The sequence below is a fragment of the Equus przewalskii genome, chromosome 16 (genome assembly GCF_037783145.1).
Source record: "Equus przewalskii isolate Varuska chromosome 16, EquPr2, whole genome shotgun sequence".
Taxonomy (NCBI): Eukaryota; Metazoa; Chordata; class Mammalia; order Perissodactyla; family Equidae; genus Equus; species Equus przewalskii.
In genome coordinates, this window is record NC_091846.1 from 78,492,059 (window position 1) to 78,513,592 (window position 21,534).

At 52.0% G+C, this 21,534-nt stretch overlaps 1 protein-coding gene across 2 annotated transcripts; it reads left to right on the top strand.

Annotated features, from left to right (window-relative positions):
- Window positions 1-46: 46 nt before the first annotated feature.
- TEX29 (testis expressed 29) lies at window positions 47-20,601 on the top strand. 2 transcript variants are annotated; one of them, XM_008541888.2, is made up of 6 exons: window positions 47-214; window positions 313-407; window positions 7,786-7,896; window positions 18,465-18,534; window positions 19,351-19,481; window positions 20,432-20,601. In XM_008541888.2, exons 2-6 carry the CDS (start codon window positions 350-352, stop codon window positions 20,470-20,472), a joined length of 411 nt encoding a protein of 136 aa, XP_008540110.1. In that variant the 5' UTR covers window positions 47-214; window positions 313-349; the 3' UTR covers window positions 20,473-20,601. The 2 variants fall into 2 exon arrangements, with proteins under 2 accessions (XP_008540110.1, XP_008540109.1); XM_008541887.2 differs by having other exon boundaries at window positions 54-407.
- Window positions 20,602-21,534: the final 933 nt, after the last annotated feature.

The window sequence follows — 21,534 nt, forward strand, 5'->3', positions numbered from 1 at the left end:
CAGCAGCCAGCGTCATGGCTCTGTCCTCTGTGACGTCACGGGGCCTGTGTGACGTCACAGTGGCAGGGAGCCTGCCCCTGGCTCCAGGCTCGCTGGCTGGGAGCAGTGGGAGGGAGCAGGTGGCCAGTTTCTTGTTTGACCCAAACGCTGTTGTCCACTTGGAGTGTGACCGTGAGACGGGGCTGAGGGGTCTCCCAGGGGACATGAGCCACAGGTGAGCCCACCTGCTCTCGGCCTGGCTGCCTCCACTTCTGGCACAGTGTCGCCTCGCCGGCCACCAGGTCCCCCCTGCTGACCTGCCCTCTCTCCCAGGTTCCCTTGACCCCTTGCCTGTCCCTCAGCTGCCGCGATGCGCTATGCGCCGGAACTCAAGAAGTCCCCCGCGCATCTCCTGAAGAAGTTCGCAGGTAACAGCACGCTGTGGGGCTGGGTCAATGTGCCGCCTTGGCGACAGCCAGCCGCCAGGCTCAGCCGGGAAGGGAGGCCAAGAAACTGGTGTCTTTATAAAGAACGTAGGAAAGTACTGTGAAGTCTTCATTTCCTTAACATTTCATTACACAAACACCCAAACCTGAGGTTTTCAGCATAAAAAGTATATTTTACTGTTTCCCAGGGAGCTAGAAGGGTTGAAGACATTTTCACCTTGAGCTTCCCCACTTATTCTTCGGCCACTTCGTAATTTTTATTGCAGGAGTGGGTCTTTTTTGAGGAAAAGTCTTTCTCAGCTGTCAAGTCCACCTTCCCCTCCCCCATCCTGGGTGCCGGCATCCATGATCGGATGGTCCCGCTCGGTGTCGAAGGAAATGAAGGGAGTGTGACTTTCTCCAAGGCACATGGTTCGTGTGTATGCACAGTGTGAGTGTGGTTACTTAAGGTCACGTGGAGAAAATCCTACGAGTGTGAGGCCCCTGGGGCCTGGACCAGAAGAGGGCAGGGCCACTTCCCGCCCATGTGTGTGCGTTCCTTGAATGTTTTCTCAGCTGAGCTTGTATTTGTGCATCACTCTTGCAATAAACCAAAGATGAGGAAACGGAAGGAGGACAATGTGGTTTTCTTTGTTTGGCTGGGACGTGGACTGGCTGGGTGTTCCGGGCTGGCCAAGCCACCATGGTTCCGGGAGGCCTGAGCCTGACTCTGGGGCTCTGGACGGGCTCCGGGACCCAGTCGTGGGAGAAGCCCCTCCTGGGACCTGTGTTCTGGTGCTCCGGCACGAGGTGGTGAGGACACGGGGCCCAGGCTCGCAGCCAGGCCGCGTGGGGCTCGCGGGACAAGGCCCAGGGCAGAGGAGGCAGTGGCCTGCACCTGGGGGTGCTGAGCGAGCATCAGAGGGTCTCCTGGGGTCCCCGCCTGGGAAGACAAGTCCTTCTCAGGGCCCTGGAGTGGACCTGCTTGGTCTCCGCTTCAGGGCTGACAGCTCGGGCTCTTGTGACAGGAACCTGTGTGTGGTGGGGACCAGGAGTAGTGTCCACCCGCCTCTGTGAGGGGGAGCCTGCGGCTGCTGGGGGCCGGCTGGGTGCCCCTTCTCCAGGTGGGGTCGGGGTGGGGGGTCACCCACGTGTGCCAGGAGAGCCGAGCACTGGCCGGCCTGCCCTCCTGGTGCTCACAGTGACCCGCCAGCATTTTGCCCATGAACCCTTCTTCTAGTTGGGGTGAACGTAGGTTTGTGATAACACATCTCTGTGCCCTTGGTAGACGTTGACGTGGCTGTTTTGTGTTTTTACTGAGGGCTCGTTTGTAAACTCTTAGATGACGGCTGGTTTTGTCAGCACCTCCTGGCCAGCAGGTCCCGGACCTACTGCAGGGTGCCCCCAGGTGGACACTGGCCACTGAGGCCAGGGCAGGTGTGGGGGATGGGCAGGTGTAGGGGATGGGCAGGTATGGGAGATGGGCAGGTGTAGGGGATGGGCAGGTGTGGGAGATGGGCAGGTATGGGAGATGGGCAGGTGTAGGGGATTTGCACGTGTAGGGGATGGGCAGGTGTGGGGGATGGGCAGGTGTAGGGGATGGGCAGGTGGAAGGGGTGGGTAGGTTGAGGTGGCCGTGGGGTCACCAGGCATGGTCTGGATGACAGTGGGCCTGACCTCGGGGCAGAGTCTAGGCCACGAGCAGTGCTCATTGGTTCAGATCCTTGTCCCTGCCACCCAGGCCTGGGCTGTCCTCTCCATCCATGAGGCAGCCTGGGAGAGGCAGGCCGGCCCTTTTTTACAAACCTCCAGGGGAGCTGACGAGCCTCGGAGCCAGGCTCTGACCTGGTGCCCGGGACCCCTCAGTTGCCCCCTGGGATGCCTGAGTGGGCCAGGCCTCCTGGGCCCCATCCTCGACCCGCAGAGACTGGCCGTCCTCCAGTGCCCAGCTCTGTGCGCCTTGCCACCTTGCCTGCAGCCGGGCCGGCATCAGCCAGCACGCTGCTGGCCCGTCTGCTCCTGGCTGGGAAGTGGGCTGGGCAGCAGGCACGGTGTCTTTCCCTATTGTAGTGCTGAAGGGTTGCGCTGCCCCTGGCACAGCCTTAGTGGGCAAATGTATGAATGACGGAGTGAGCAGAGGAACAGATGAGCGAAGACAGTGCCTGAAGGGAGTGTGGGTGCTGGCCACTTTGGTCCTGTTGAGGGGAGAAGATGAGCTGTGCGCCCCAAAGCTGACCATGCAGGCTGAGAGGTGCACTGAGTCAGCAGCATGAGTCGATCTGTCAGCTCAGCAAGTCTCCTTAGTGACACCTGCACTGAATGCCTCTGTGAGCCGGGTGCCCTGCTTCCCCGAGGATGGGGAGGCCGATGGACGTTTCCTGCTTCAGGGGCTGGTGATGGCGAGACAGCGGAGCCTGCCTCATCATAGAGCAGGAGTGCTAAAGATAGTGAGAACAGTACCAGCCAAGCTAGGGCGTCGCTGCGTCCCCACCCCGCAACAGCAGGTCGTTTCGATGTTCTGTTTCACTTGATCCTTACACCAGTCCGCTGCAGACAGACTATTGTTACACCCATTTTAGAGGCGAGGAAATGAAGACACCGGTTCTGAAGGTCATGCAGCCAGAGCGGGGGAAGTAGGATTTGAACCCGGGGTCTGGCTGTACAGCTGTGCTCTTAGCCTTTATTGATCTACTACGCGTCCTCTGTCTAGTGTGTCTGTCTGTCTGAGGCTAATGTCAGACCCTCACAAAGTTGCCATGAGAACTGGAGTGTTTCTGCGAAGTGCCTTGTAAATTGTAAGCCCCTGACACGTGCCGTTGGGGTTATTTCTGTGGAGTGGCCCGTGAGCAGAAAGCGGGGGCTCGCACACCATGGTGGTCTGCTGTCCTCCGCTCGTGTGCCTGTGGGACATCCAGAGCCCTTGTCTCTCCCGGGGCCCCGAGTCCTGAGCATTGTGGCCGAGGCGCCTTGCTGCTCCGAGCTTCAGAAATCCGAATGAGCAGCAGACGTGCCAGCCCTCGCAGGACCCTCCCTGCACACGGCACGTGAGCTCCTGCACGGCCACACTCCCGGTCACCCTGCCGGCCGGGCCGTTCCCCGGGCCGCTCCCCACTCCTCTTTCCTTTGCTCCACTCCTCAAGTTCCCAGAGGACTAGAGCCTTCCTTCCAAGACAGCCGCCGGAACACGGGTCTCAACTGTTAGAGTTTCACGTTCCAATGACATGTGCAGAGACGTTTCGGGCCGTTGCCTGACTGTGTCAGGCTCCCCAGACGCAGGGGTGCAGAGACCCGGGCACTCGGAGCGTGTCGGGGTGCCCTGGGTCCCAGGAGGGAGCCCTCAGCTGGCTGGGATGCCCTCGGGCGCGAGCGCTCCTGCTAGCGTGGCCGACTGACCACAGACGACGAAGTTCTGCTGGAGAGCGGCTCCGGTTTTAGGGCCGACGGCCCCGGGAAACCACGTGTGCTTTGGGGAGGTTTTTCTCTTTTTCTGAAAACTGTTTCTTGGGTGAAGTGAGGGAGCGCGTGTTTTCAGGGCAAAACCCCTGGGCGCCACATGGATGGCTGCTGTGCTCAGGGCGCTGTGCCTTCATTCTGGCCTGTCCCTCCTTTGGAGACCTCTCTGTGCCTCCATCTCTGCACCCGCGGCATCACTCTCCAGGAGCCACGGGGCCAGAACTTTCCAGCAGCGCCTGAGGAGACAGTCCGGCTTCACAGATCTGCCAGTGGCCAGCTGCAGGCCTTCCTTTTTGACGGAGCATTCTCACCCACTGCCAGGAGTTCTGGAAGCTTCCACAGCCGTGCAGTCAAGCAGTTCCCTCTACTGGAGGAGCCCAGCTGTGGTCCCCTTCTGATCCACTGTTTTACAGATGGCTCTGCAGACCACAGGGGAGAGATGGGGGTGCTGGGCAGTTAGGAGAGAGGACCTGGCTGCCCGCCTGCCCCCCTCTGCCCCCATCTGTCGGGTGTGGATTCCGAGGCCTCGGTCCTGGCTCCCTCTGGGCTTTTGCTTTTCACTATGATGGTTCCCGGCATCGTGACTTGACGAGAGGGGGAGAGAGAGACAGAGACAGAGACAGAGACAGAGAGAGAGAGGGAGAGAGGGAGGGAGGGAGAGAGAGAAAGAGAGCAGAGGGCAGAGGGAGGGAGCAGGAGGCTGTGGAATTGCAGGTGGGTTTGGAGCTCAGAGAGGGTCCCGCATGGTGCAGAGGTCGGCTCTGGGCTGCCCCATGCGGAGACCCTCACCCCATCCTCTCCTGGCCATGGAAGATGGAAAACATGGTGTGAAGAGAGTTCCTGGGGCCAGGGTGTCTGCCATGTTTGCAGGGGCGCTGTGACCTAAGCCACTGTAGGGGGCAGGGTGGCCGTCTAGAGAGGGGATTCTCACCTGAGTGCTGTGTCCGGGTGCTTCCCGAGGTGAGTGACAGGTGAACCAGGTCATCCCCACAGGAGCCATGCACTCCTGTCTGCTGGGCTCTGTGCACGGGCAGTGTCTGTGTCCCCAGGGGTCTCTGTTTCCTTTTGAGGAATCAGGCACGTCCAGGGCAAATACACATTTGCAGAGAGCATGCGCAGGGTAATGAGCTGGAGACAGACCCACACCTCTGGGGTGCCTGAGCCACCTGGTCCCCTGAGGCAGAGGTGACTCCTCATAGTGAGTCACCCGTTGGCAGTGGTGTCGCGTACATATATGTGTGTGTGCATGTGTGTATGCACGCATGCACGTGTGGTGTTTGCATGTGGTATGTTCATGTGCATGCACATGTGCATAAATGTGTGGTGTGTACGTATGTGATATCACATGCTGCCTGCTCATGTATGTGTATGTGGCATGCACATCTGGTGTGCGGAGGTGCATGTGTGGTGTGTGTGTACACATGTGCATGCGTGTGTGTGGTATGTGCATGTGGTAAGTGAATGTTTATGTGTGTGCATTTTAAATTAACTTATTTATTTTGTCTTGGTCCCTGTTTCTCCAAGGCAAGCAGGAGGGACACAGTCGGCCTGGCCATCTGAGGCATTGCCATTCTCCTTTTCCTCACCTGGCCTGGTCCAGGGGCTGCCTTTCTCACCTGGCCCCGCTGTTCCCTGGATGTCATGGGTGTGCCAGGAGCTGAGCTTATGGGCTGCAGGTGGCAGAGCCCCAGCAGCTGGGGGTTGCGCTGGCTGTGATGTGTTTGATGGGGGTGGGGGGGCCTGCAAGCCTGAGCAGACGTGTGTGTCTGGGGAGCCACACTGCCCTGCAGTGGCCAGGCCCTGCCCAGGCAAGTCCCTCCTCCCCTTGGGGCTTCTGTGCCACCTCTGAGTCAGACGTTGGGTACTGTTCCCAGGGGACCAGCATGTCAGGGAGGAGGCAGCTGAAGATGCCACTTCCAGTGCCCGATGGTCACATGGTCCATTGATGCTCTGGGCTGGGGGCCTATATCTAGCATCACCCTACACCCATGACATGGGATCGGTTGGGGGCTACGGGATCTCTTCAGTAACAGCACCCAGGCCACAGGCCCTGGAGCCTCCCTCCCCTGCCCCACAGCGAGCCCAGTGAGCCGCAGCTGACCCCCATCTCTCGGGGCTTTGGAGCCAGGAGGAGGGGTCACGCCAGGGATGGGATGTGAGAGACTCTTCCTGTGGTGACATCCTGGGAGGTCCAGGGCAACCAGACAGCAGTGGGGAGGAAAGGAATGGGGATGAAGGAAGTGGGTGAGGAGGCGCACAGGCTCGTAGACGTGACAGGGCGACTGCACGTCCACAGAGCGGGGAGGGGACCAGCTGCCCTGTGAAACAGTCCACCAGAGCAGTCAAAATGGGAAACCCCTACCAGTGTTTTCTCACGTGCGCGGTGACGTCCACGAGAACAGTTGTGTGAACAAAAATCACCCTTCACTCAGTGGGTTGTTTCCTGCCATGGGGTTTGCTGAAATAAACGCCCGCCGTCTCCTGGAGCCAGTCTGCGAACCCTCGTCCCCTTGGCTCTGTGGAGGGTGCCTGCGGGGCCGCCGTGGAGAGAGCGGGGTGACGGGAACCCCAGCGCTGCCCCGCCAGCCGGGCGGTCTTGGGTCCCCTGGATCTCTTCGGACGAGGGGGAGGAGCAGGAGCACACAGGACAGGGTTTGCTGCCACCACTCTTGTCATCGGCTGCCCCACTCTAAATTCCGTGGGGGCCACAGCAGGCATGGTGACAGCGCTGTGTCCCCAAGACGGTCCACGTTGCCCTGAGGGTCATAGGCAGGGCTCCCTGCAGCCTGGACCCAGCACGGCTCACCTTCCCGTGCTCTGACAGCCGCTCTGCAGAGCCACTGAGCGCCAGGTGACCACAGGCACCGGCGAGGCCAGCGCCCAGCAGCCCTCCCACCTGGCCGCGGAGCCACTCTGAGTCCGGCTACGGAGGACGGCGCCCCCGCCCGGCTCTGTCTGCCAGTCCTGGCGGCAAGCTGCGCCCTGGTGTAGGATGGGGCTCTAGGAGAGGGCGGTGGGGCAGGCGGTCGGCAGCCTGCCTCCCCTCGTGCTCCCACTCTGCCCAGCCTTTTGTGTCCAGGCAGAGGGCAGTGTCTGGGTGTGTGCTCCCGTGGCTGCGAGGGCATTCGGCAGCAGAGGGCCCCCGTCAGTCCATCACATCTCTGACTGGCGGCGAGGCTGTGGTGACAGGATCTAGTGAACCCGGAGGGGGTGTGTTGGGAAGGAAGGAAGGGACATGATGGAAGGTGGGTTTCGCTGGAAGGCCAGGAAGGTGGGTGGGCTCCCTCCCCTTCCCCTTGTGACAGGAGACCCGGGCAGGGTTGGGGGCAGATGTTCTTGCTGCCACGTAGGGTGGTCCCCTGTCCTCAGAGCTGAAGACGCATGAGGCATGAGGTAGCTGAGCTGCTGAAGACGATCATTCGCCGTCTCCCACAGTGCCTTGCACAGTTATTAATTTTCCTTTTTTTGTTTTGTTTAAAACTGACATTAAACTTTCCATCCGTTCGATTCTACTTTTACATTCTGAAATAATCTGCAGCTTGTGTGAATAATTTGAACTCACCGTGTGCTTGAACGTGAATTAATTACACTTTGCAGCCTCGACTCCCAAATACCCATTGTGTTAGGTCTTTGTGTTCTGTGTTCTTTGTGGAGTGCCGAGCCTGGCGAGCGCTGTGCCGAGCTGTGTTATCTGCTTAATCAGGAGAGGACCCTGCATTCTTCTGTGTAATTAACTCCACATTATTTTCTTCAGAAGTCTCATTCATTCTCGGTCTTAGTTTCAAAGTGAGATTTGTATGATGCATAATTAAAAGCATAACAAAACCCCCCACACAGCGCAGAAGGCCCCTCCCTGCCCCAAGTCCTGCAGGATGACACTGGGGGCCGGGTTCTCAGAGATAACGTCCTGTGTGTCTATGCCTTGCAGTGTGCGACATTCCTCTGTACGACGTATGTGACTACAATGTCACCAGAAGTCGGTGCAAGGAACTTGGGTGCTGCTTTTATAAAGGCGTCTGCTATGAAAAAGCCGTTCCAGGTAAGTATCCAGGCCAGGCCCGCCCCTTACCGACAAAGCCACGGGGCCCCAGGATCGGCCTTCTGTCCCGCCCCCGTCTCCTCTGCTGGACAGTCCTCTTTTGCTGTCCCCTGGCCATGTCCATGCTGGGTGCAGTAGTGGGTGCAGAGGGCTCGGAGGGTCTGAGGCTGGGACCTAGGCCACCAGAGAAAGTCTACGTTTCTGATATCCCTCGTTCAGGGAAGACTCAGGGCACTCTGGCCGGGGTAGAAGGCTGGGTTTGAGGAAACAGTACTACAAAAGCGGCTGGTTTGGGGCAGGGCGGCTGCCGGCTGTGTGCAAGGTAGGACCTGACCAGCTGGAGCTGTGCAGCCAGACGATGAGGACAACTGAGGACGAGACCCCAGCTGGGGCTTCGCTGCAGGCTCATGGACCCGACACTAAGATCTGCGCCCCCATCCTTTGAGCCTGGGATGCACCCAGGGAGGCAGGACCAGCAGGGACTCCTGCCATGTGAGGCTGTGGGAGCTGAGGAGTGGCTGTTACCCTCAATATAGGGCCTGCTTCCCGCCATCAGCCCAGAGAGGCACGTGGCTAAAAAGTATTCCAAGGGCAGCGGGAGGGGTGGGTGCGGAGGAGGACGTAGCTAGGATGCTGGCCATGAGGGAATGTTGCAAGGATGCTCTATGAATACTGTCTCACACTTAGAGCTTTGGCCTTCTGTACCCTTGGAATTTTCTAAATTAATGTTCCCAAACCCTCAAAAAATTCCACTTGACGGTTGATTGCTTTTCTTGCCCTTTCAGAAGTGGGGGTGAATGGGCTCTAGGACCCTTCGGGAGGGGATGAACAAGCCGTGGAACCGGGCAGCCCACACAAGATCTCGCCAAAGAGGGGGAAATGCCCCTGCACATAGAAAAGCTGCCTGCTGGCCTCGGACACGTGGCAGCTCCGACGCTGTGGGAAATGTGTCCTGGGATCCTCTCTGTCCCAGGCCACTCCTGTCCTCACCACCCCGTGGACAGAGGCACACTTGTGTTCTGTGGCTCCTCTGTGGGAGGGCTCCTTCTCTTCTTTCTCCTCTAAGTCCCAGCGAGCCTGGACCCCCGTGGACAAGCCGCCAGGTCCTCCCTCTCCTTCTGGACGTGGGAGTCAGAAACATTAGTGACTAATCAGTGTTGCCATATACTGAACCACCGATCCGCAGACGCAAACCCCAGCTGACCCAGCTCCTTCAAGAAGAAAGTGATATTCTGGGCAAAACCATTCAGGAAGCTAAGGCATTGGCAGGATCCTGGCTCACCCAGAGGGGGAGTGTCTGTCTTGCTTTATGGTGAGGATTTGACACGACGACGAGCAAAGGGGAGTCAGTTTGCTTTTCAATAAGAGGTCACAACGAATGCCCTTCGTAGCTGGTGGATCTTCTGATGGCAATTTCTCCTTCAGATCTTGAGTCAGAAGACTCTGGACCAGATCTCTTTATTCGTCCTGCCCTCCCCCTCCAGGAAACCCAGCGCCCCAGGACCCCACCCCTTCCCTTGTACCTGCAGAGAGAAACAATTGGAAGTCACCTCTTTTTTGGTTGTTATTTTTATTGAGATAAAATTCTCATACCATAAAATTCACCCTTTAAAAGTGTATAATTCAGGGGCTTTCAGTATATTCACAAAGTTGGGCAATCATCACCACTATAAATTCCAGAACATTTTTATTATTCCCAAAAGGAATCCTGTACCTGTCAAGCAGGATTCTCCGTTCCCTTCTCCCTCCATCCCCTGGCAACCATTGATCCGTCTCTGTGCGTTTACCTGTTCTGGACATTTCTTATGAACAGAATCATAATGTGCGACCTTTTGTGTCCGGCTTCTTTCACTTACATAATGTTTTCAAGGTTCATCCGTGTTGTAGTGTGTGTCAGCACTTCATTCCTTTTTATGGCTGAACGATATTCCGTTGTGTGGCTATGCCACATTTTGTTTGTTTATTTATCAGTTGATGGAAATTTAAATTATTTCCACTTTTTAGCTATTATGAATGATGTTGCTATGAACGTAGATGTACAAATCTTTGCGTAAACATATGTTTTCAATTCTCTTACGTATTTACCTAGGAGTGGAATTGCTGGATCATGTATTAACTGTCTTTTTAAACTTTTAATGAACTGCCAAACTATTTTCCAAAGTGGCTACACCATTTTACAGTCTCAGCAGCGGTGCATGAGGGTTTCAATTTCTCCACATCCTCCCCAACACTTGTTGTCTGTCTTTTTGATTGTGTCCCTTGTAATGGGTGTGAAGTGGTATCACACTGTGGTTTTGATTTGTATTGCCCTAAAGAGTGCTGGTGTTCAGCATCCTTGTATGCTTATTGGCCATTTGCATATCTTCTCTGGAGAAAAGTCTATTAAAATCCCTTGCCCAGTTTTGTGTTGAGTTAACTGTCCTTTTATTGCTGTAGGAGTTGTAAGGGCTCTTTATATATTCTGGATAGTAGACCCTTATCAGATAAATAATTTGCAAACGTGTTCTCACAATCTGTTTTCTTTTCCCTTTCTTCATAGTGTCCTTTGAGGCACAACAGTTTTAGTTTCGATGATGTCGAGTTTGTCTGTTTGTGCTTGGGTGTTATATCTAAGAAAGCGTTGACTAATCCGAGGTCACAGAGATCTACGTCTATGACGTCTTCTAAGACTTCTATAGTTCTAGCTCACACGTTTAGATCTTTGATCCATTTTGAGTTAATTTTTGTCCATGGTGTGAGGCAAAGGTCCAACTTCATTCTTTTGTGTGTAGATGTCCAGTGGTGGCAGCATCATTTGTTGAAGAGACTATTCTCTCTCCATTGAATTGTCTCACACTGTTGTTGAAAATGGATTACTCGTAAGTGTGAGGGTTTATTTCTGGACTCTCAGTTCTATCCCATGATCTATGTGTCTATCTTTGGGCAGTACCAAAACAGCCTCGATTACTGTAGCTTTGGAGTAAGTGTTGAAGTCAAGAAGCGCGAGTCCTTCAATTTTGTTTTTGTTTTTCAAGATTGTTTTGGTTATTATGGGTCCTTTCATTTCCATATGAATTTTAGGATCAGCTTGTCAATTTTTGCAGAAAGTCCATCTGGTATTTTGATAGGGATTATATTGAATCTGTAGATAATTTAGAGGAGGAATTGCCATCTAATAATAAGTATTCTGATCCATGAACAAGGGATGTTTTTCCATTTATTTAGGTTGTCTTTAATTTCTTTCAACAAGATTTTGTAGTTTTCAGTGTGCCAATCTGTTTTTCTTTTATTAAAATTCTTCCTGAATATTTTATTCTTTTTGATGTTATTGTAAATGGCATTGTCTTTTTATTTTCAGATTGTATATAGAATACTAGGTATGCACCAAATAGAATTTTAAGGTTGCTAGTATATAGAAATATGACTGATTTTTGTGTATTGATCTTGTATCCTGCAACCTTCTTGAACTCGTTTCTTAGTTGTACTCGTCTGTCAGTCGGTTTCTTAGGATTTTCTATGTACGAGATCATATCAACTACAAGTATCGTTTTCCTTCTTCCTTTCTAACCTAGATGGTTTGATTTCCTTTTCTTGCTGGGTGCCTGGCTAGACTCTGCATCCAGTACAATGGTGAAGGGAAGCAGCAGGAGTGGACTCCCCCGTCTTATTCCTGATCTTGGGTGGAGCTTTCAGTGCTTCCCCATTATGTGCGATGGTAGCTGTGGGCTTTACTGGGTATTTATCAGGTTGAGGAAGTTCCCCTCCTCTTCCTAGTTTTTTGAGTGTTTTTATCTTGAAAGGATGTTGGGTTTTATCAAATTCTTTTTCTGCATCTATTGAGCACCTCAATGGTGCTCTTTATTACTCATATGGATTTATGTTATTGTCTAGAATCCTTTCCTTTCATCCTGAAGGACTCCATGGTATTTCTTTTAAGGCAGGTCTGCCAGTGGTGAATTCTCTCAGTTTTTGTTTACCTGAGAATGTCTTAATTTCTCCTTCATTTTTGAAGGATAGAGTTGCAGTATATAAAATTCATAATTAACAGTCTTTCTCCATCAGCACTTTGAATATTTCATCCTACTGCCTTCTGGTCTCCACGGTTTCTGATGAGAAATCTGCTGTTGATCTTAAGGCTTGCTTATACACAGCACGTTGCTTCTCTCCTGCTGCTTTCAAGCATCTCTTTCGACAGTTTATCATGTGTCTAGGTGTGGCCGTCTCTGATTTCATCCTACTCAGAGTTCACTGAGCTTCTTGGCTCTGTAGATTAATGTTCATCAAATTTAGGAAGTTTTTACCATTTCTCCCAATATTCTTTCTGTCCCTTTCTCTCCCTCTCCTCTCCTTCTGAGATTCCCATTCTGCATATTTGGTATACTCCATGGTGTCCCACAGATCCCTGAGGCTCTGTGAATTTTTCTTGATTCTATTTTCTTTCTGTTACTCAGACTGGATAATCTCAATTGATTTGTCCTCGAGCTTGCAGATTCTCTCTTTTGCCTCTCAGTTCTGCTACTGGGCTCCTCTAGTGATGTGTTCACTTTTTTTTATTGTACTTTCAACTCTAGAATTTCTATTTGGTTCTTCCTTTTTTAATTAAATAATTTCTACTTCTATTTGTTATTCTCCATCTGGTGAGATATCATCCTCATATTTTAGTTCTTTAGACGTGGTTTCCTTTAGTTCTTTGAACATATTTAACATAGCTAATTTAAAGTCTTTGCCCAGTAGGTCCAACATCTGGGCTTCCTTGGGGATAGTTTCTATTGATGGCCCTTTTTCATGTGTATGGCCATGTTTTCTTGTTTCTTTGCGTGTCTCATTTTTGTTGTTGTCAAAACTGGACATTTAAAATAATGTGGCAACTCTGAAAATCAGGTTCTCCTGCCTCCCCAGATCTGTTGTTGTTGATGTCACTGTTTGTTTAGTGGCTTTTCTGAGCTAGTTCTCTAAAGTCTATATTCTGTGTGGCATGTGGCATCTGAAGACTCTGCTTGATTAGCCTAGTGGTTAGTTAACGACTGGACGGAAGTCTCCTGGGATGCCTGCAAACAATGTCTCTCAGTCTTTGCTGGGGCTTCGTGTCTGAGTTGGGGCACATCTTCTACACTCAGCCAGCTAGTTTCTAACTCTGCCTTAATCTCCACTTCATGCTTATACAGAGCCTCCAGGTCAGCCAGAAGAGAGAGTTTAGGGCCTTCTCAGGTCCCTCCTGGGTATGTTGCACAGCCCTGGGCATGCCCACTGCCTTCTAGATTCCAAGGCATATGTCAGAGCTTTTCAAACCTCCCTGTAGACATCTCATTCCCCAGATTTTCCTTTTAAATTTTTGGTCAGCCTATTGTTTGATCCTAACGGCTATCAGCCACCTCAGCTGTTGTGATTTTCAACAATTGCCTCTGATTGTTCTCAACAAATGGCTGAGGGAAAGGCAGCTCACACTAAATGAGCTCCGAGTCAGGTCAAATAAAGATGACCTTGCAGGTGGGGTCTTCCAGAGAAGCACCAGGTCCGTCATATAATGACAATCTCTGAGAAGGGGGCTTAGGAGGAGCTGCAGCCCTGGTCTGCCCCCTGCCGTGTTGCCAGGCTGCTGGTTGTCGCCACGATTGTTGGTTTTCATGACTACCATGGAACTGGAGGGTGGGCAGGAGAGGTGGGAATAGGGCAAGTTAAAATGTCCAAAGATCACTGTTCTTTCTGAGATTCATCTGTTTATCTTGAATAAACAAATTACTGCAAGCTTTTTGTTAATTTCCAAGTTCTGAAAAAGTTTATTCTGACAATTTTTGCCGCTGTTCTCATTGCTTTTGTGGAGGAGGGAATTTGGGGGGCTCCTCCTCCGCCGTTTTGCTGAGGTCACCCTGAAAGTTATTCTGGCTTTAATGAGTGTCTAGTCCCGTTGCACACAGCCATGTAGTGAGAGTTGAACAAGGTGCAGAGCTTTCTCCTTGGGGGCGTTCATCATCGTCCACCTCTCCCACAATAAAGCCTACAGCCTTTAGCCAGAATCTTACCTGAGAGCTCTCTGTGAGTCTTGGGTCGTCCACTGCTGAATGACCTATCATATTGCTGCATTTCAGCAGCTCAGTCTCGGGGGTGTGTGGCAGGTACTCCTGAAGCTGAGTTCACGCCACTGGCTGGTGATCTGGCCATCGTCTGCTGCTTTTGCACTTGTCATCCTTTTGTTGTTGTTTTGTGGTGGCAGTTGTTTGACACACACACACATCTCACTGTCTGGAGGGCAGCAGAGAATTACAATCGAGCTCATTTCATTTCCATCGTGGAGATTTGCTTCTTAGAGGACTCCAGTGTCCTAGGCATTTATGCAACTTAGTTTTTCTGAGATGTTTACCATTTGGGGCTCCTAAAAGCAGGAGGCAGTAACATCCAAAGAGCATTTGAGTTTGTTCTTTCAATCTTCTGCATATAAAGATGCAGAAGACATTCAATTCCCAGGTCAGGTCACAGAACTGGTCATGGTCTTTGGCCGTTAATTATCTCGGTTTCCTCCTCTCCCAGTGAAATGGAGCCCCCACAGCATAAAGTGGTGAAACGGTGAAGGAAGCCTGCAGCCAGCAAGGGAACGCAAATCCACGCTGCCGCCACCTTACTTTTCATCCATTTCTTCCCCTGAGCATCTTCTCTTCAGAATTTCCTGTGAGAGTTGGCCATTTTGTAAATGTTACTATGTATTTCAAATGTTGTTTAAATTAGTGCAATCACCTTACGCCTGTCACTCATTTGAAAAATTAGCCTTATTCTTTACCGCACCTTAATTATTAGTGTCCTTAAGGAACAAGGGTTCTCCCCGACCCAAACAACCCAAAACTCTCAATAAATTTTTGTACTTAAAGAGGGCTCACTGTTTTGCAAGCGGGTTTGTCATTTTTGTGTAGAAGCGAGTATTAATCCTCTTTCCATCCTTTCAATTTTAATAAATGAGTTGTGTGGGCTAGGCTTTTTCTTAACTTCTGGCTTCCTTCAAGCTTGAGAGGTTGGGCCATCTGTGGGAAGAGTCTGGGCAGCTAGCCCTGCATTTGGGTTCTCACTGTGCCCTCCAATTATTTTTCATTTCTTTGACATCTTTCTCATTCAAGACGGCAAATGAACCTTTGTGCTGGGTAAGTTGTAGTATTCAGTGACAGGGTATTATGAGTTCTTTGTGCACGTAATTCCATGTTATGAAAACCTTTCACCAACTTCTTAAATTGGCTGGTTTGAAGTGCACATTGTGTTACGGCATAATCTGTATTATTAAGAATATGAACTTGGGGAATTAGCATTAGATCTTTGAAAAAGAATTGGGAATTGAAAGAGAATGACTTGCCTTCATTCTTCAGTCTTGATTTAGGGCACATTATTTAACATGTCATTTCTTCTAAGTGTTTGACTTCAGTTTCTTCATGGGACTTGCTGAGTTGATTTCAAAACTTTTGTTTAACTGTATTTGGGGGAGAATTTACCAAGATACTCCTTAAAGGAAATAATGCTTTCTTCAATTGCTGCTATTTCTGAACGATCGATCATAATACATGATTTATGATAAACCGTACATATTATTTATAACAAAGAGTGTGCTGGCCAGGTCCCATACAGAGAGAATCATAGAGATGCAGTGTCTGCCTCCAGGAGCTTGACATCAAGGACCAAAAGTACTTGCATATGTAAAGATATAGCAGGTATGCTACAATTGGACACTCAGATGTCTAAATATGTGTGCCTCTCTAACAGGACTTCACTCACATATAAATTCTTAATTTGTTTCACCAACCGAGAGACAAGATTACACTGAGGAATACCCATCCCCCGGAATTCAAGAATTTGAGGATTACCTTGTTGTCCTAAGTCACTCATTTGCTTTATTTGTTCATTTCAATTCAGTTCATTTGACATCATTTCAAATGCACTTTCTCTGTGCCAAGCCCTATCCTGCGCTCTTGTCTTAGTTATTTATTGCTATGTAACAAATTACCCCAAAACTTAGTGTTTTAAAGCAACAGCTTAGTGGCTTAGCTGGGTGGTTTGGGCTTGAGTGACTCGTGAGATCGCAGTCAGGATGTCAGTCGGGGCTGCAGCCATCTCACGGCTAGACCCGGGCTGGAGGATCTTCTCCAAGATGGCTCACTGCTGGCAAGTCAGCACTACAAGTTAACAGAAAGCCCCTTTCCTTGCCATGGGGTCTGCTTGCATGTCCTTATGACATGATGACTGTCTTTCCCCAGAGTGAGCGATCCAAGAAGGAGCAGGGGAGAGGCCACAATGACCCTTTGGCCTACTCTTGGAAGTTGCACCCTGCCACAGTGCCCTTGCTTCAGAGGTCAGTGTTACGCAATGTGGGAGCATCTACACCAGGTATAAATAACAGGAGGCAAGGATCCCTGGAGGCCGTCTTGGAGGCTGGTGATTATAGCCCTGGAGATTTGAGGGCGAGCTCAGGTAAACGCACACCTGTGGGAAAGGCATCATTTAAAGAAATGAGCCCGCTGATTAGAACAGAATTTTCAACAAGCAGTTTCCTGATTCCTTCATTATTAAAGTGAAGGAATCCTTCAGCCTGTTAATCCGCATGACCTCAAGCAACCACAGAGCCCCGGTCTCGTTCTCTCCCTGCATCCTCCGCCTGGTGAACTCTCAATCGCGGAGTGCGCCTTGTACACTTAACCATCATACTGAGCTCACATCAATTTGAGAAAATTGACTGTTTGGGTTACCATCACTGAGCTGTTTGGCTTTACCCCACTTTCAGTTTTCCAACTGCAGGCCCCACATAAAGGACCCCGGTAGCCTCGTCCATTTTCAGAGAGCCCGGCGTTAGTCTAGGAATGCAGATCCCGCTGGAATCCTCCTCACGTGCCTCTCCAACTACTGCTCACCTTCTGCTGTGGGTTGGACCGTGTGTTCCCACAAGGGATCTTGAAGTTCCAACCTCTGGTACCTGTGAATGTGACCTTATTCAGAAGCAGGATCTTTGCAGACGTAATTGGTTAAGAGGACGTCACACTACAGTAGAGTGGGCCCTAATCCAGTATGTCTGGTGTCCTTATGAGAAGAGACACACACAGACAGACACAGAAGAGAATGCCATGTGAAGACACAGTCACACAGGGAGGACACCCTGTGATGACAGCTGCAGAGTCAGAGTGATGCATCCACAAACCAAGGAAGGCCCAGGATTGCCAGAAGCCACCAGAAGCTGGAGGAAGCACAGAAGGACCCCCCTCTAGAGCCTTCAAGGGCAGCGTGGCTCCACCAACCCTTGACCTTGGACTCTGGCCTCCAGGACTTAGAGACAACAAATTTCTGTTGTCTTAAGCTCCTCAGTTTGTGGTAGTTTGTTATGGGCACCCCGGAAACTAATGTACAAGCCAAGGACCTTACACCTAATGGTGTTATTACCAGTTAAGGACCAGTGCAAATGGGTTAGAGGGAGAAGGAGATAGGGGAATCGAGGCAAATCATGTCGTTTGAGATAGGGATTTGCAGGTAAGCCAGTTTCTTTCCTTTGAAAGAGTAAACAAGCAGTTAGAGAAGAGAAAAGGGATAGTAAATACTATAAGGATCACTGTGCACAAGCTGCATGCCAGAGACTATGTGAACAGCTTTACTTGCATTAATTCTTTTAAAATCCTTACATCAACCTGAAGAGGAGAATGTAGAAGGATAAAACTGGGAGGGAATGCTGTGTGACTATAGGACTTCGACTGGAGCAACGCTCATCTAGAACCGCCAGGCTTGGGGCCCAGTCAACACCACCACTTTGCTCAGCCTGAGTCCTGAGCCAACAACTGGCTGGAGATCAAAATGTCCGTCCCAAAGGAGGCTTGCCCTCTGTGTCTACCTGCCGGCCGGGGCAGCGGGAGGGCTCCTGCGGCGGGGGATCCCCAGGACAGGGCTGGGGATGGGCCGTGGCCAGCTCTCCTTCCCACTCCTTCCTGGGGGTGGAGAGGGCCCAAGAATTTACACCACTTGATGCTCCTATGCAGAGCAACAGAGGAATAGAGGCTGCCCCCTCAGAGTCCCCTTGAAGGGTCTGGGTCTTCTGCTGGGGTACATTTAGAGAAGACACGAGCAGTTTAGGACAGTGGAAGACCCTTGTAAATATAGAAAAGCCCAGTCAATCAAATCTGAAATCAGACCAGTGGAATTTGTCTATTATCCAAAAAGCATTTTCCTTATATTCCGTTTTGGGATAGCTGACTTGAGTATTCAGGAACCACTTCCAGGGAGCTGGGGGCTGGGTGTGGCGCCCAGGAGGCCCAGGGCTGCTGTTTCCTGGAGAACAGATGGGGGGCCATCTCTGCATGCTCTCCTCAGTGGACGGTTCTCAGTGGACAGTCCTCTGGGTAGCCACTGGCCACCACCCTGAGTGCCCTCCCATGGAGCCTCATCCTTCTGTGGGTGACTTTGACCCCCTGGATGTGTTTTCAGGTGGGCAGTGGTGGTGGGAGGCAGTGCTAAGGGGTGAGCAGTAGGGAAGGCCAGCAGGGCAGGGGTCGGGGTGGGTACCATGGCCCACCGGGAGGAGGCCTCCCTTTTGTACTGACCCTGGGTCCCCAGGGTGATGACCCGACCTTGTTTTCCAGCATATGTGCAAGTGTTTTCTGCCTTGATTGTGATCATTGCCGGGGCCTTCGTCATCACCATCATTTACAAGTCAGTAACTCATACGCAGAGCTGGGAGCTGGAGGGGGCGAGAGGAGGGCAGGAGAAGGGCGGGAGGGGCTCCTCTCCTTCCGTGCTGTCGGGGCGCCGGGATTGGCTGTGGTGGACGGACACGAGCAGCCGCCCGGAGGACCCAGCTCATTTCCCAGAGCTCCTGATCAAATCTCTCCAGGTCTAAGGAGCACCAACCCCATGGGGCTCTGCTGCCCGTCTTACCCTCGGACCCTCCTGTGGTGGTGAGGGGACAGCGGGGCTCCCCTGGCTGCATCTGCAGAGCCTGCTGACATCCCCATGCAGGCTGCCTATGCCCTCCGTGCTGTGACACGTCCTGGTGTGGCCGTCTCCGAGTGCCCCTGGTTTTCAGGGCGAGGACGGCACGCCCAGCGAGGCTGTGGCCCCTGGTTGCTGTCCACGGGCAGGACTGGAATTCTGTTCTCACCCGGGTCCAAGGCGCCTGCCACCACAAGCCTCTCCCTGTGACATGAACCGAAGCCACTGGGATTAGAAGTCACTTTGTCCAGCCACAGGGAAAGCCATTTTCCTCCCTTGTGTGGTGCTGGGTGGCGTCGCTCTGCGGCCCTCCATGTACGCAGGCTGACCCGCTCCTGCTTCCTGACTTCAGAAGCTGTTGGGAGCACTAGAAGAAAGGAAATGGGAACTAGTGAGACAGAGCACTGACCTTGACAAATGCACCTGCCTGACCGCGAGCCCAGTGTTTTCGGGGATGTCCTGGCGGAGGACTGGATGGCCCATGGAGTTTTCCATCTTTAATTCCTCTGATTATGATAAAACCTCTCTTCCCGTCAGAGTCGTTCAAGAGAGGAGAGAAAAGGACGTCCCTACGGAAGTGCCTTCGTCACCCCAGGCCAGTGAGCAGGCTGAGGCTCCAACCGCTGAGCCGTCGCACAAGAGGGAAGGGACTGGCGCCGGCGAGGATGGTAGGAGGCGCAGGCTGGGCTCTGCTCCCCGCGGGACCTGGTCTGGGAGACCCTGTGCAGCTGTGTGGGCCCTTCGGCAACGTGATACTCTTTTTAGTTTGGACGACATTCTAATCTATCTTATCCGACTGGGAGGGCCAGGCTTGTAGGGGGAATTCTGCCCTGGGCATCGGTTTCCTGCCCAGTACATTTCCTTCCATAAATATCGTCTTCCCCTCCCTCCTTGCCTCCCTGCCCATCCCTCCCCTCTACTGGGGCCAGCATGTTGGGGGCGGTAGGTCTAAGTGTGGGGGTGGGGGGTTGCAGATTTAATCCGGGTCCTTCCTGCTGTGGCACCTGGTGGCCTAGTGGTCTTGGTTGGAGAGATGTGAGAACAGCTGGGTGTCCTAGCACCTCTGGTTTCTGGGAGGCAGAGACGCTTGTGTGGCGTTAACTCTGGCAGGAGGCCTTTGGCAGCTGCTTGTTGCTTTTTGCAGGTGGATGACTTGCCGGGTTAGAGAAAGAAGCCCTCCCCAGTGATCGGCTTTGCCTTAGGGGGTGTTTGCCTGGGAACTCTCTCTGGGTCTCTTATTATCCTGAGTCACAGAGGCTTGGTTGTCCTGGAGCAATCAGGAGAAGGAGCAGGCAGGGAGAAGAGGCCTGCCAAGCGCCTGGGGGGATCTGGAGCGTGCCCCCAGCCAAGGTGTCTGTCTGGGCATGAGGCGGCGGCTCAGACGCCCGCTGCGGAGAGAGGCTGCTCCCCTCGCAGAAGCGGGTTCTCTCCCAGGACTCGGGGAGAAACAGAGGGCAGCACAGACCGCCCCCTCTCTTCCCACCACACCCACTTTTGAGTAAATCATGGCCATGTGGATGTAAGCCGTGTAGACGCGTACACAGACCTTGATGAAATTTCCTTGAGATTGATGAATATTCCATTCCAAAAAACCTTTTTTTTTTTGTTTTAAATCCAGCAACAGTGGAAATAACAGAAGAGGAAGAAATTGAGGATTGAAAGGCATGATGAAGAAAAAGTGAAGATTGGTAGAAATATCCAAACGAAACGGTGCAGCCTGTGAACCACTGTTAAGACATGTGACGGAATGACTACCCACTGAGAAAAAATAAAGGTATTTTGAATGTTTCTTGTTTCAGGCTCTCATTCAACACTGTCTTTTTCCCTTAAGAGAGAGAGCCTTTGTAGCGTGACGACATTGACCAGCATCTTTAATTTTTCGGTGGCGCTGCTTGTTACTGATGCTGGCAGGAGGCAGCTCACGGCATCGACGCAGGGCGACGTCCCTGCGATGCACAGGAAATTCAGGACTTGCGCGGCAGTAAGCGGTGCTGAGGGGAGGAGCAGTGTCAGTTTCAAGAGCCCGGAGCCAGGTGCACAGCTCCTGCAAAGGCCCTCCTCCATGGCAGGAGGCACTAGGTGCCAGAGTCACTGGCGAGTGCCAAGCGGGGTGTGCAGGCTGGCCCAGAGAAGCCCTGGGTCTCCGAGAGGAGAGAATCTCTTGTTACCTTGGAGCTTGCATTCTCCAGAGCAGCTGTGCCTCATAGATCCATCCATTGCAGGCCTAAAAAACCAACAGTAAACAATCCACTTGACCAGATAGATCCCGCTCAAAGGAGTTAATTGTTTCTTTATAGCTTAATCCTTTTATTTATTTATTTATTAAAAAAATTGTTGTTGTTGTTGTTGTTGAGGAAGATTCATCCTGAGCTGACATCTGTGCCGACTTCCTCTATTTTATGTGGGATGCCACCACAGCATGGCTGACAGGCGGTGTGTAGGTCTGCTTAGGTCCGAGCTCAGGAAACTGAACCCATGAACCTGGGCCACCAAAGCAGAGGGCGCCAAACTTAACCACTGTGCCACTGGGCTGGTCTCAAGGGGATTATTTAGATAAGAAGTGAGTCTGCAGAAGCCCCTGGAAGCCCTCACTTATTTTCCAGCCGTGCTGACATGGAGGTTTGGTCAAGCCGGACTGCCCAGCCTTCCTGGAGGAGAGAGGACAAGGGTGAGCAGTTCCTTCTCCCAGGTGCCCTGCTGCCCTTTGTTGTCACCCATATG

Coding starts and splice junctions, on each gene's coding strand:
- TEX29 (XM_008541888.2), top strand. CDS start 350: ATGCGCTATGCGCCGGAACTCAAGAAGTCCCCCGCGCATCTCCTGAAG. Junction 408..7,785: donor TCTCCTGAAGAAGTTCGCAG/GTAACAGCACGC, acceptor TATGCCTTGCAG/TGTGCGACATTCCTCTGTAC. Junction 18,535..19,350: donor GTCATCACCATCATTTACAA/GTCAGTAACTCA, acceptor TCTTCCCGTCAG/AGTCGTTCAAGAGAGGAGAG.